The following is a 14,411-nucleotide window of genomic DNA, read 5'->3' on the forward strand; positions in this document are numbered from 1 at the left end:
TTAAAGTGAGAAGCATTAAGAGGTGCAGCAGTGTGGGTAAAACGCTGAGAAAGAATGCTTCCAACATGGTTGCTTCCAATGTGTGAATCTAGGCTTCAGGTTGTCAATCATGCCTGCGTTGAGGATCTAATTCTGTGTCCAGGAGTTCTTCACATTGTACCAGGGACCTCTTTGTCAGACTGGTAAATCCTAAGGACCCCATCTCAGGATAATATTTTAAATGCATAAACTAGAATATAGAAAAACAATTATTTTGAAATGCAGACATCAAATTTTTTTTAATTTTCATATATTAATATAGGAACACTTTTAAATTTCATGAAATAAAATATAACCTGGTGAATCTGAAAACTGTCACGATTTCAACATAGTGATGAAGATATATTTACTGCATGTAACGTGATATGAAAATATCTGACTTTTATATCAACTGTCATTTATGCAACATATAAGCAAATGTTTGTGATTTCTGCTATTGATTTTGTCACTGGTATTACTAAAACTATTATGGTTTACTCACTGTATCATAGAGGGAAAGGTATATTTCAGTTGGAGATTAGTTAAAATAAAGATCTATTTTCCCATTCAAATTTATGGATTCCCTGAATTTTATCTGTGCATTCCTTGGAGGTCCATGGATCCCAGGTTAAAAACTTCTGCCTTAGAAGAGAATATGCATTATGCTGGAATCCACAGAGAGGAAATGTTTTTTAGGAAGTTCATATAGCCTCGGAAGTACTTAGCCTATATGTGTCGTTTGCAGATTTGTCAAGGTGTCAAGGGAAAAAAAATTAAACTACTTCTTTAGACTGTTTACAGACTTCAATTATAACAAGTTTTATATTATACTTACCATGATTGTATTCTAGTCCTGGAAACATGGTACAAATTCTATCATCTATCTTTCTACATACTGTCTGCATTATCAATTATATTCATCAGTATCCATATCATCATCATGATTATCATGTATATTTTGTTCCTGAAGAGCATTATTGGAATAGAAAACTACAGGGATATAGTATGATAGTATATACTCTCTTTCATGAAAGAGTGAGGCTTTACGCTAAGAAATCATGTAATCAGAAATAGTATTCCTAAAATGGAATCACAAAACTATCTCCACACTATGTTTTAAAATAATCTCTACAGTACTATGTGTTACTAATTCTGAGACACCTCAGATCCCAATATTGGTAATATATACACTATTCTTAATGATAGAATTTAAACAGTTCTACTGTATTTAAGATCCTCGTTGTAGTCAGTGTTAAATAGTGTCCTAATGAAAAAGTTTGTCATTAAACACCCTTCCTGTATTGCAACAGATTCAACAGTATGTTCCCATTTCGTGCCTCCAATATGGTAGTTCTCCATCTGAATACTTGTATCCATTTTTAAATTAGTGAATTGTATTTTTGGAGCAATTTTAAGTCCACAGCAAAGTTGAGCAGAAACTACAGAATCCCAAGTATTCCCTGTTCTCACATGAACAACGTTCCCTACTACTGACACTCTGTGTTGTAGAACTGTAGACCTGATGAAGGTGGCCTATGGGAGAAACAAGAATGGAATTCAGAGGCTTGACCAGCAGGGCTGCAACACCCAACCCCTCATTCCAAATCACGTACTTAACTGCAAAATATTCCCTTTAATTAATCTTAACTCATAGGTATGTTTTCATTAACAAAATATACCTCTTCTTAAAGTACACCTTGCAGAAATTTCACAGCTTTTCCAATACATGTGAATGAGTATAATTTACCTGGAAACAGAGCGGCATTAACCCTTGATTGGTTCACATGATAAATGAGGCTGATGCTGTGAGCTCACATATGGTTGCTCCAAACCATATGCAATTTCTGGAGAAGGTATTTTTATGTAATGTGCTGAGGTAGAGATGTCAATTGAAAAATGTAAAGATGAAATTGAATTAGGCTGAATCAGGCTGATGTGAAATCTTGGCAGAAAATATTTTTATTGAGTACATTTATAATTTATTAAAATAAAATTTAGGAAAATATGTATGAGATCTCTATAATAAAAACTACAAAGCAACGCTGAGAGAAATTAACGAGACCTCAATAAAGAGATGTGGGGGACTTTTTGAGATGATGAAAATGTTTCGTATCTTGATTGTCATCATGGTTACATGGATATAAAAATGTGTTAAAATCTGTTGAAGTATACACACTTACAATGAGGGTGTGTTTTATTGCATCGGTTGCATATGTTTATTGCCTACCTATTCTACATATATCTTATGTCTCAATAAAGGTGCTTTAAAAATTTTTGTGATTGTATCATTCCAGAGGGTGGGAATTGCTAATGGTTCCCACTAAGCTTCTATGGCAGGAAGAGCTGTGAGAAGCAGTCAAAAAGCCCTTTAGAGTCTGTCTCTAGTTCAAGGAAATGTGCTGAGTCAGATGATCAGGGTCTACCTGAAAGACACAGTTGATCTGCTTGTCATTCTTATTTCTGAACTCACAGCTTTACCAAGTGAAAAGCACAGAATCCCATTCTTTAAATAAAGATTGTTAGAAATCCCTAAAGCTCACATGAAAAGAGAGAGAGAAGGTAGCTTAGTATATCTTAACTAATGTCGTGAACACGGAGGAATCCGAGCTTTTTATGCCTTCTGCCCCCTTCCCTGGGGTTTTGTCCCCATCAGCTGTTTTAAATATCCCTCCCCCTTTGTTTTTTGCTCACTTAGAGCTGTTATTTACAAGTTTTTCCTTCTGATTTATTGTCTTTCAAGTTGGCTTTCTGTTATTATAGTGTGTACCAACCTGACATACACTTATTTCCTGAGCTGGGTCCATAATGAGTTTGTGTTCTAAGAAGGGCTAACATTCGGCACTGTGGCTTTGCTGCTGGCACAGAAATACAGTGCTGTGTCCCCTGACTCTGTGGACTGGATCTCCAAGGTACAGGGTGAGTTTTGGGGGCATTGGGCTGAAAATTGCTCATTGATTATTTCTGCTTTCTAAATAATTTCTTCATTCTGAAAGTAAATCAAAAACTTGAGCTCTTCTTCCAGCGTCTTATGATACCAGTAAACATAACTATGTCCTTTTATAGGAACACAGTCCATCTTTGCTTTCTGTTCATTTGCTTTGACCAGAAGTCTAGGTCTCTGGGTGACCTTGGTGTCCATGGAGGCTGTGAAGGAAGGAGAAAAAGCTCAGGAGGGAGCATGATACTGCAGCCACAGGAGAGAGTCTTGGAACTGGAATTCACCAGTTCAGAACAGGGACTTACCTGCTCCCCAGAAAGAAAGGGCCACACAGCAGAGAAGTCTGAGGCACATGGTTGGCTCATACAGAAATCGTGGTGGTAGCTTTTTCTGTAAGGCTTCCTCACCCGCTTCCTCCGCCCCCGTCAGCAACCTGCTTGTGACATGATCACTTCCCATAGCCTTTGTAGATGCTCTGTACACGGGAAAGAATCATTTCAATTTCATAGAATGTAGGAGGGCAGGCTTTGTTTTAGCTGTTAAAAATAGTGTAAGTTTCAGCATGCTTTTAGTTTTTTTTTTCTGTGACTCACTGTTTTGCTATTTTTTTTTAAGTAAAATCACTCATACGTTTATTTAAAAAAATTATTATACTTTAAGTTCTGTGGTACATGTGCAGAATGTGCAGTTTTGTTACACAGGTATACACACGCCATGGTGGTTTGTTGCACCCATCAACCCATCATCTACATTAGGTATTTCTCCTAATGCTATCCCTCCATCCCCTACCCCTCCATCCCCCAACAGGCGCCGTGGATGATGCTATCCCTCCTCCCCTACCCCTCCATCCCCCAACAGGCGCCATGGATGATGTTGCCCTCCCTATATCCATGTGTTCTCATTGTTCACCTCCCACTTATGAGTGAGAACATGCAGTGTTTGGTTTTCTGTTCTTGTGTTAGTTTGCTGAGAATGATGGTTTCCAGCTTCATCCATGTCCCTGCAAAGGACATGAACTCATCCTTTTTAATGGCTGCATAGTATTCCATGGTGTATATGTGCCACATTTTCTTTATCCAGTGTATCACTGATGGGCATTTGGGTTGGTTCCAAGTCTTTGCTATTGTGAATAGTGCTGCAGTAAACATACATGTGCATGTGTCTTTATAGTAGAATGATTTATAATCCTTTGGGTATATACCCAGTAATGGGATTGCTGGGTCAAATGGTATTTCTGGTTCTAGATCCTTGAGGAATCGCCACACTGTCTTCCACATGGTTGAACTAATTTACACTCTATTTACTTTTTTGACTTGTCAGTTTGCTTCTTCCCCTCCTCCCTTCCATCTCAGGTAAGGAATCATACAACTCAGTCTTTACAGATAGTAGCTTTTGACACACTTATAAAATCACATAGCAGCAGCTTTACATTAAGTAATTTTTTCTTATTTGTTTATTTATGTATTTATTTATTTTTGAGACGGATCTTGCTCTGTCTCCCAGGCTGGAGTGCAATGACGTGATCTCGGCCCACGGCAGCCTTTGCCTCCCGGGTTCAAGCAGTCTCCTGCCTCAGCCTCCCGAGTAGCTGGGATTACAGGCCCCCACCACCACACCTGGCTAATTTTTGTATTTTTAGTAGAGACAGGCTTTCACCATGTCACTGGCTGGTCTTGAATTCCTGACCTCAAGTGATCCGCCCACCTCAGCCTCCCAAAGTGGTGGGATTACAGGCATGAGCCACCGCGTCTGGCTACATTAAAGAATTAAATGTTGAACTATACAGAACAATATTTATGACAAATATGCAATGCATATATAGAAGCAATAAAATGAATACCTTTGCCTGAACCAATCAGCTTAAGAGTTAGATTATTGCTGAAAATTTCTCAGTCCATGTTACTCTTTTAGATTTCCTCATTGTTCCTCTGTCATGCCCAGGTAGATGTAAACTGAAGTTTAAATTTGTCATTCACTTGCTTTGCATTACAGTCTTTAGCATTTACACAAGAATCTGTAAATTATGTAGTATTTAATTTTCTGTGTCTTTGAAATGTGTCTAAGAGGAATCAGCTAGTTTATATATTTTCTGTAATGTTATTTTTTCATTCAACATTAGGTCTGTGATAATATGTTGACACATAATCTAGACAATTTACTTCCATTGGTATCTAGTATTACGTTATATTCATTGGCTAGAATTTATTTGTTCTTGAATTAATACACACTAATTTTTCCCGGGGTGTTTGTGCTGCTACAAACAGTATGGTATTCTTGAACATGTCTCTGCTTACCTAGGTGCAAGATTGTTGCCATACCTGGCAATGTAAAGACTGAGTCTTCAAGTCAACATGTCAACTTCATAACATAACATAACATAACATAACATAACATAACATAACATAACATAACAAAATGCTTTCCAAAGTGATTAAGCCAAATAAATGATCCCACCAACAGTTCATGAGTGTGTTCAAATGTTCCACATCTAGGACTACACTTGCTATTTAATATGCTTTTAATTTTGCCAGTCTAGTTTGTTAATATTATATCATGGTACAATATAGTTTTAGTTTGCTTCTTTCTGGTTGCTAAGAAGGTTGAACATATTTGATATATTATAGGCCACCAGTGTTGCCTGTAAACTGCCCTTTGTCCATATTTCTTTTTGGTTGATTAGCTGTTATTTATTTGTAACAGTTCTTTATAGACTCTGGATACCCAACCTTTGTCAGCTATATGTGTTGCTAATATCTTTCCGGTTTGTGGTTTACGTCTTTACTCTCTTTGTGCTACTTTTTGTTGGATTTCTTAATTTAGTAGAATGCATTATTCTTTTATTTGGGGTAAACATGTTTTTAAATTCTTTATATAAAAAAAATCCCATAGCCCAATTTCATGAAGATATAATCCTTATTATTCACCAACACACCTAACATTTTGAATTTTGTATTTAAGCATTTAATCCACTTGTGATTTATTTTGGCATATATTGTGAAGTAAGGTTTAAATTCATCTTTCCTTGTATGGATAACCACCTGTTCCAGAATAACTTATTGTATGTTATATAATTCCTCCATATAGCTTCAATAACACCTCTATCGTATGTGAAATTCCTATATATTCATGGGTCTATTTTTCATTTTCTCTTTTCCATTTGCCTGTTTAATCACGCTTTTTTTTTTTTTTTTTTTTTTTTTGAGATGGAGTCTGGCTTTGTCACCCAGGCTGGAGTGCAGTGGCGCTATCTCGGCTCACTGCAAGCTCCGCCTCCTGGGTTCACACCATTCTCCTGCCTCAGCCTCCCGAGTAGCTGGGACTACAGGAGCCTGCCACCATGCCCGGCTAATTTTTTTGTATTTTTAGTAGAGACAGGGTTTCACTGTGTTAGCCAGGATGGTCTCCATCTCCTGACCTCGTGATCCTCCTGCCTCGGCCTCCCAAAGTGATGGGATTACAGGCGTGAGCCACCGCACCCGGCCAATCACGCTTCTTTCATTATCCTGAGTGATAACATAATTTGATAATTGGTAGAGCAATTCACGTCACTTTCTGTCCTTCTTAAATAATGCTTATTTTTGTTCTTCTTTTTCACTTAGTTTTAGATTATATGCCAAATTTCATGAAATAAATATTTTGTAGTTTGATTACTGTGGTATTGAATATATAGATAATACTGCAGAAATTGAAATAAACTTACTATTGGATTATTGGATTCACTTTTTCATTATCATGTTGTATATCTTTACTTATTTCAGACTTTTTTGTTTTGTTTTGTTTTTTGTTTGAGACAGAGTTTCACTCTGTCGCCCAGCTGCCTGGAGTGCAATGGTGCAATCTCAGCTCACAGCACTCCCGGGTTCCAGCAATTCTCCTGCCTCAGCTTCCCGAGTAGCTGGGATTATAGGCACCCGCCACCACGTCTGGCTAATTTTTTGTGTTTTTAGTAGAGACGGGGTTTCACCATGTAGGCCAGGCTGGTCTTGAACTCCTGACCTCAGGTGATCCGCCCACCTCGGCCTCCCAAAGTGCTGGGATTACAGGCGTGAGCCACTGCGCCCCTTACATTTATTTATTTATTTAGATACAGAGTCTAGCTCTGTCGCCCAGGCTGGAGTGCAGTGGCATGATCTCCGCTCACTGTAACCTTTGCCTTCCGGATTCAAACCATTCTCCTGCCTCAGCCTCCAGACTAGCTGGGACTACAGGCGAGCGCCACCACGCCCGGCTAATTGTTTTGTATGTTTAGTAGAGATGGTTTTCACCCTATTGGCCAGGCTGGTCTCGAACTCCTGACCTCATGATCCACCCGCCTCGGCCTCCCAAAGTGCTGGGATTACAGGCATGAGCCACTGCGCCCGGCCCTCATTCCCCTAAAATTGTAATAATTTTCTGCATGATAGTCTTGCTAATCTTCTAATAGATTTGTTCTTAGGTGTTTATTTTATATTTTATATTATTATTATTTGTAAATTGTCTCTCTTGTTAAGAAACATAACTGCTTCTAGTATGTGAAAATAAAATAATGTTTTATATTTATGCTAAATTCAGTAAACTTACTACATTTTGTTATTGATAATGCATTGCTTCTTTAGACCCTTTTGAATCTCTATAAATAAACTTGTCATGCGCCAATACTTACTTATTTTTCTTTCCTTTCTCATTTTCAACTTTTCCCCCTTGTTTCACTGGTTGCAAATTCAGCACAATGTTGAATAGAAATCACGGTATCATTCATTTATGTATTTATCAATTATGTAGAAATCACACAACTACAGGTGCCAGATATGGGTAAACGCTAAGGGTATTACAAAATGTTAAGATGAGATCCTGCCATTTTAAAAAGCAATTGGCTTACAGGATATCTGCAATTTTTTCGGTCAATCCGTACCTAAGCATCTCATCTGAAATACCCGGTGAAGCTCTTGAGTCCGCACTTGATGAGCGGCAGATATTTTATAGAAAGATCCACATCACCCTCTAGTGGTCAAAGGAGAGAATTTATCCGATGCTCGCTGAGCTCTGCCTCGGCCTGCCTGAGTGGGGAGTGGCCCGCTCCGCAGCGAGGCAGCAGGGAGGCATCCCAAGTATCAGACCGGAATTAAGAAAAAAGCAGCACTTGGTGTGGTACCAGGCACATACTCCACAGCATTGTTACTAGCAGTTACTTACACGATTACTCAGCCATTAGTCTAATGCCGATGGTGGTTTATCAGTGCATTTTGCCTCCCTCAACCTTTTATAGTCCCCCAAGGCAGGTGTGCTGCCTAAATCTCTATCCTATGTTCTCTGCTTTTTTCATTGTAAACTCTATATCAAGGGATTGGAGGCACTTTCATTCTTCCAGTGATGCTAAATGTCCCAAAGGTGTACTTCTTATCCAGATCCATTTTCTGAGTCCATGACTTGTACATCCAACTGCTCCCTGCATATTCTTGGTTAGATTACTGTCCCAAAGGCACTCCCAATCTCCAAGTAAATCTTGATCTTCTTCCCACTTGGTCCTCCTTATTTGTCTGTCTGTCGCAGTCTCTTAATCACCACCCCCCACCCCCTGCATATTGCTGCTCATGTCTAATCAATTGCCAAGTCCTTTGATTTACTTCCTTTTAAATGTCTCACTTTCCCCATATTTCTAACACCATCATCATTATCCGAGTTAAACTACTGCTTGCCTGAGCTAACTTTTTTCTCCGCATCAACTCTGTCCACACTGTTGGAGGGTGGCAGCATAAGCCCCCTAACCTTCCGCCCAAAATATGCCACTTTGGCATAAGGATTATTTTGAGCTAGAGGCATTAAAGACAATAGCAGGTATAAGAGGAGTACTCTGACCCTTCCCCTTGTCTTCTTGAAAAACGGAATAAGCCTCCCATATAAAAGATGTCTTATCTATACCAGGAAGAAAGAACATTCTTAACATGAAAGATAGGAGGGGATGATGTTGAGGCCAAGGAATCTGTACCAAAAAACTTGTTAAACTAACCCTCACCTTCCTAGTCACTTTGCCATTCAACCAGCAACCCTAGCCCAAGCCCTTTTACTTTTTCACCTTTTCACAGTGTATGACTCTTTGCCCAATTCAGTATATGAGTGTTGAACTCTAACTGCATATTCAGGTCTTCCTTTAATTATGGGGGCTTTCATGTGATGTAAAACTTATATTAAATACATGCGTATGCTTTCCTCCTGTTAATCTGTTCCGTTCTCAGGCCCAGCCGAAAATGTAGAGGTAACATTTTGCCTTCCCTGCACAGTCCATTATTTCTTCACTTTGTGACCAGGGTGATTAAATACACAGATACACAGCCACGAATCTGATTACTACAGAAGTCAAATGTTGAAAACCTCAGTGTCTCCTGTTAAGCTTTATGTTGAATTCTGTATCATTTACCTTGACCAGTAAGGTTCTGAGTGGTCTGATGCCTTCCTGCCTTCTTCAAGTTTGCCCTGTACTCAACCGCCTCCTCCCCCTGCTCCTGCCATGCTGCTGACTTCTTTCCTGATTAAAACATTTTGCATTGGTTCTTTAATCTTTCTTAAATGCCCTTGAATTCATTATCCTTCGTTCCACTTAATTAACTCTAGCTCATCTGATGTAAGGTATTTAGGAATAATATTTAAAATTTCTTCCCATACCTTTTATTAAAAGGAGGATAACCATTAAATATACAATATCAGGGACTTCAGACCCTCCAGGGAGTATTTCATCAATAATTGCTTTCCAGAAATGTGACATAGTTCATTTGTTTAGGATAAAAGAGTCTTAACTGGTTTCCAAAAATAGCATCAGATAGGAGATTACAGATACAAGACACTCACATATTTGTGGGTAGTTGAAATTGACTACTGGTCAGTTAATAGGAGTCCCACTCCTTTCCACATTCCAGAATGGAAAGACAGCAGCAGGGGTATGAAGTTGTGAAGTAGCTAATGAAATATTCACCTTTGGACACCTGAGATGGTACATGTACTGTAGCAAATGGGTTGAGACTCCTGGAACCAGCTCCAGAGATTATTTTTGACATTAAGAATGGGGATATCCAAGGATATAGAAGAATTAGAAAACCCTAGCTCCCTCAAAACCTCTGAAATTGGCCAGGTGCAGTGGCTCACGCCTGTAATCCCAGCACTTTGGGAGGCTGAGGTGGGCAGATCACAAGGTCAGGAGATCGAGACCATCCTGGCTAACACAGTGAAACCCTGTCTCTACTAAAAATACAAAAAATTAGCCGGCCATGGTGGCAGGTGCCTGTAGTCCCAGCTACTCAGGAGGCTGAGGCAGGAGAATGGTGTGAACCCGGGAGGCGGAGCTTGCAGTAAGCTGAGATCATGCCACTGCACTCCAGCCTGGGTGACACAGCGAGACTCCGTCTCAAAAAAAAAACCTCTGAAATTCTCCCCTTGGCTTCTCCATTACTGGGAAACACAGTGCCTCCGTGTGTGTGTGTGTGTTGGGGAGGAGGATGTAAGAGTCTGACTCTTACCTCACCCATCGCTGCCTCTGAAAGGTGAACTTGATTTCAAATACAACAAAGCCCAGAGAGTAGAATATAAAATCAGAACAGAAAGTCCAACACTTCAAAAAGAATTGCTCGTGAAAAATTTATGGCATTCAAAATTTATAGGAAATGTGATAGGATTTCATTCTGTTGGTACTTGTGCAAGGAAGACAGAACACAAATTTGGATTGAATGCTTTTCAACGCTGTTGTCTTCTTTCCTAAGGTAATGTAGGTAGGCAGTAGGCTGTGTCCTGACAAGTCAGCTGGTTTGGGAAAGGCAGGTCTGAACCCAGCACTGTTCCATGCTAAATGTCACTGAAACACTACACTCCTCAGCTTAATGTAGAGGGAAATAGTGACTGCATGAAATGGGAATGTAACCACTGTCTCCCTATTTCATGCCAGAGCCTTAAAAGCTCTTGTCTTTTCCATGCCATTAGTGAAGCATGGAATTAAAATATTAATATTTTAAAAGAATTTTACTAGCTCTGTTCTCCAGGCTGAAAACACTAACAGAGTAAAAGGCTACAACTAAAATTGGTCCTTGAGTTCAGTGACAATGGCACAGTCTGAGGTGACTGAACCCAGGTGGGGTATTTAACCACCAGCAACATGTGGTCATAGTGGAGATGAAAAGCAGCAGCATGTCCACTGTGGAATTGGCTCCCATCTTATTCCAGGCAGTTCCACCTTGGTCAGGGGCCAGGTGTCATCTCCATGCTTTCACGTTCACCCTTAGTGTCTAAACCCCTGCTCTCTGTTGCAAAGGAGTTGACAAGGGTCCAGGTCTGTTTGGTGGTAGGTTGTCCGCTGTGATTAATTCAGCAGCCGATGTCTATATGAGGATGGTAGCAGTTGACCCACTGCTATTTCACTCCTGGTTTTGACTATAAAATGCTCTTGATCCTTTTCTTGTAAGAACTCTAATCTGTTCATTTATTTGTTTTATTTTCTCTTCTTTTTGATTCTATATGCATACAATTTTATTTATCTTAACCTGTGGTTCATAACACACAGGCATTGCTTGTCAATGAATAGTTATTTATTTATTTAAAAATATAATAGGAACTTGTAAAATATCTCCTCCTCAACGTTATGCAAGATAGACCTTTAGAATATTTAAATGTATAGCTATGTAGTTCTCTCTCATTCTATCTCCTGCCATGCCCCAGCCTTATAAAAATCCTGAACTTGGGTCATTATTATTCCCTGCCAGTAGTGTGTAGGTAAAGGGTTAACAACTAACTCTCTGGAGGAAAATAAAGCAAAGCGTAATTTGTTGTGTTTGCTGATTTCTGTGGTGTAAATACCCTCACTATGGCCAGTTTCAAGCTAACAAAACGATGTCACTAAAACTGGAGTTGGGAAAAATGTATACAGTCAGCTCCCATGAGCTGATAAGGTAGGCTGCAGCATACAACTGGTCTTTGCTTTCTTTTCAATATAATTTGATCTAATATATTTTAGTCCTGAAAATTATTTTCTTGAATTGTTTTTAGCTTTATGAAAAGCACATTATGCTTTGCATAATCTCATTAGACTTAGTTTTTACATTTGCTATTATATTGCTAAGATTCACCTATAACCTTGCTCTTCACTATAGTTCATTCATTTTGACTCATGTGAATACGCCACAGTTTATTCATTCACTCTTTTCAGTGCATATGTGGGTTGGTGCCATGTTTTTCTACTGTTTGGTGCTGTTAAAAACACTTTTGTATTTATGTCTTCTGATACGTGTGTGCAAGAGCTTCTTCTGATGTAAACCTAGGAGTGGAATTGCTGAGTCATGTATGCAAGAGCCTCTTCTGATGTAAATCTAGGAGTGGAATTGCTAGGTCATGGGATATAGGAATCTTCAACTATGAGATAATGCTGAACTGTTTCCCAATGGTTTATAGTACTTATGCTCCCATCAGTAATTTATAAGTAATCCTATGAATCCATACCCTCGCTAACATTTTATATTTCTAGACTTTGTATATTTTGCTAATCAAGTGGATATAAAGCTATGTATCATTGTATCCTGATCATCAATGAAGTAAAATATCTCTATATGTTTATTGGTCATACATGTTTCTTCTATTAAATGTATGATCATATGTTTTGCTCATTTTCTATTGGCTCATAGAGATTTGTGGTCAATGTAAATGTTTGGTTTCTCCTAGGAAAGGATTTTCACTGTTCCACTTACTGTTTTCTGGCTACTGGCAGAACGTTCCAACTCTTTAGACAAGCCATGTTGTCTGAGGTCTTCCTTCTAGGTACCTCTGCCCCCTCTTCCCCTTGACACCTTTCCCAGGAGCCAGGTCACCAGCACCTTCCCTAGGGATACATTCCATATGGTGTGTACCTAGGCATAGAGGATGCTCCCCTCCCTTTATACCGAGTCTTACCCGGTTCATTCATCAACTGAAACACCATGGAGAACATGGTGGCATTCAACATTCAGAGGAAATGTGACAGGATTTTATTTTGGTGGTCCTGGTCCAAGGAGGATGGAACACAACTTTGGAGTGGATGCTATTCAATGCTGTTGCCATCCTCCCCTAAGGTAACATGTTCATGCATAACTCTCTACTTGGCTGCCTCTTGGTTATCTTTGTCTTGAGAGCCCAGCATGATGACAAGAAAGAGAGCCAATCACTGAAGTTTATTATAGGAAGTACACAGTGATTATACAACTGTCTTCATAGGTACCTCTAGGATTATATGTAGATCTATTCAAGAACACATGACTAATGTGGCAGAGTCAGGGCAAAATCCAGGTTTTATAATTTTCAGGGAACTTTCCATGTCCACTGACCACTTTAGGCCCAACTCTATTGCCATTTCGTGGGTCTCAAACACTACACCTCCTCCATACTCCACACTCACAGTGCTTCTTTTCTTTTTCTCACCGCCCCCGCCGCCCCACCCCCTGCACACACACTCCCAGATGTCTCAGTCAGGAAAGCTGTGGTTTTTCCATTCTCCATGCCTTCCTTCTCAGCACTCAGTGGGCCTACTGGGGTGGAGGGGTAGCTGCAGGGGTTCTTGCCATGGTCTCTGATCCCCTCCTGGTGCTGTGTCTCTAGCACTGCAGATGTAGAAGCTGCTGTCTTCAGGATGGGCACTGGTCACTGTCAGAGCGGAGAAGGTCAGCTTTGGATGGTTGACGGGAAACTTGTCCTTCTTGACGTCTTGCTCGTATGTGACCCTGGAGCCCTCATTGGAAGTTGCCATCAGCATGAGGCCTGTTTCTGGAGCTGATGATACCAAAACATAGTTGTGGCCTGAAAGTCCAGGGAACGGCACTCGATCTTCACAGAGTTTCCACTCTTACAGATAACCCTGCTCGGATGTTGAGAGACGACAGCACTAAGCCCGGAGCCTGCTGAAACAGAAGCCAGAGAGAGGAGAGCCCAGTGGGAGCCGAATCAGACAGGATGCCAGGCCGAGCTCAGCCTCCCTCCCTCCTCGTGCTCCCAGCTCCTGGAGAATCCTGTTTGTTTTGTGCAATCTTCCTGTCATCTCCCTAGGGCCATAATCCCCCATCTCCTCTGACCTGCGGCTCTCACCTTACCCTTTACACCTCTAGAGAGCAGGGCCCCTCCCTCTCCCTTCGATGAGCATAAACAATCCACATTGCCTGGCCACCGCTTGACCATGCCAACACACGCACATGCCCACCCAAGCTCCCAGGTAGAAGGAGGCTCACAACTGGCCCCAGAAGCAGCAGAAGCAGCAGCATCTTCTGTGATGGCCCCACACCACCTTCTCTGGGGAGAGTTGTGACCACTGTCTCCATTCACCAGCAAGGAGGGATGACTGATCACAGAATCCCAAGGATGCTGTAGTCTGCCCCCTGGTGGTAATCTTTGCTCATGACCCGTGTTACATCCATCTCTCTGCCTGTCAAAGAACCGTACAGGTCGGCGAGATGGCTCACGCCTGTAATTCCAGCACTTT

The 14,411-nt window shown here is 40.4% G+C and overlaps 2 gene segments (V, D, J or C); both read right to left on the reverse strand.

Annotated features, from left to right (window-relative positions):
- Nucleotides 1–103: 103 nt before the first annotated feature.
- On the reverse strand, nt 104–3,310 carry LOC112134954 (probable non-functional T cell receptor beta variable 23-1). The segment is given in 4 exon segments: nt 104–229; nt 1,489–1,551; nt 2,852–3,162; nt 3,262–3,310. Coding segments are annotated over 4 exon segments (549 nt in total).
- A 4,453-nt stretch (nt 3,311–7,763) lies between these two features.
- On the reverse strand, nt 7,764–14,193 carry LOC100441330 (T cell receptor beta variable 20-1-like). The segment is given in 3 exon segments: nt 7,764–7,816; nt 13,529–13,836; nt 14,133–14,193. Coding segments are annotated over 3 exon segments (422 nt in total).
- Nucleotides 14,194–14,411: the final 218 nt, after the last annotated feature.

Source organism: Pongo abelii, chromosome 13, assembly GCF_028885655.2.
Source record: "Pongo abelii isolate AG06213 chromosome 13, NHGRI_mPonAbe1-v2.0_pri, whole genome shotgun sequence".
In the NCBI taxonomy this organism is placed as follows: Eukaryota; Metazoa; Chordata; class Mammalia; order Primates; family Hominidae; genus Pongo; species Pongo abelii.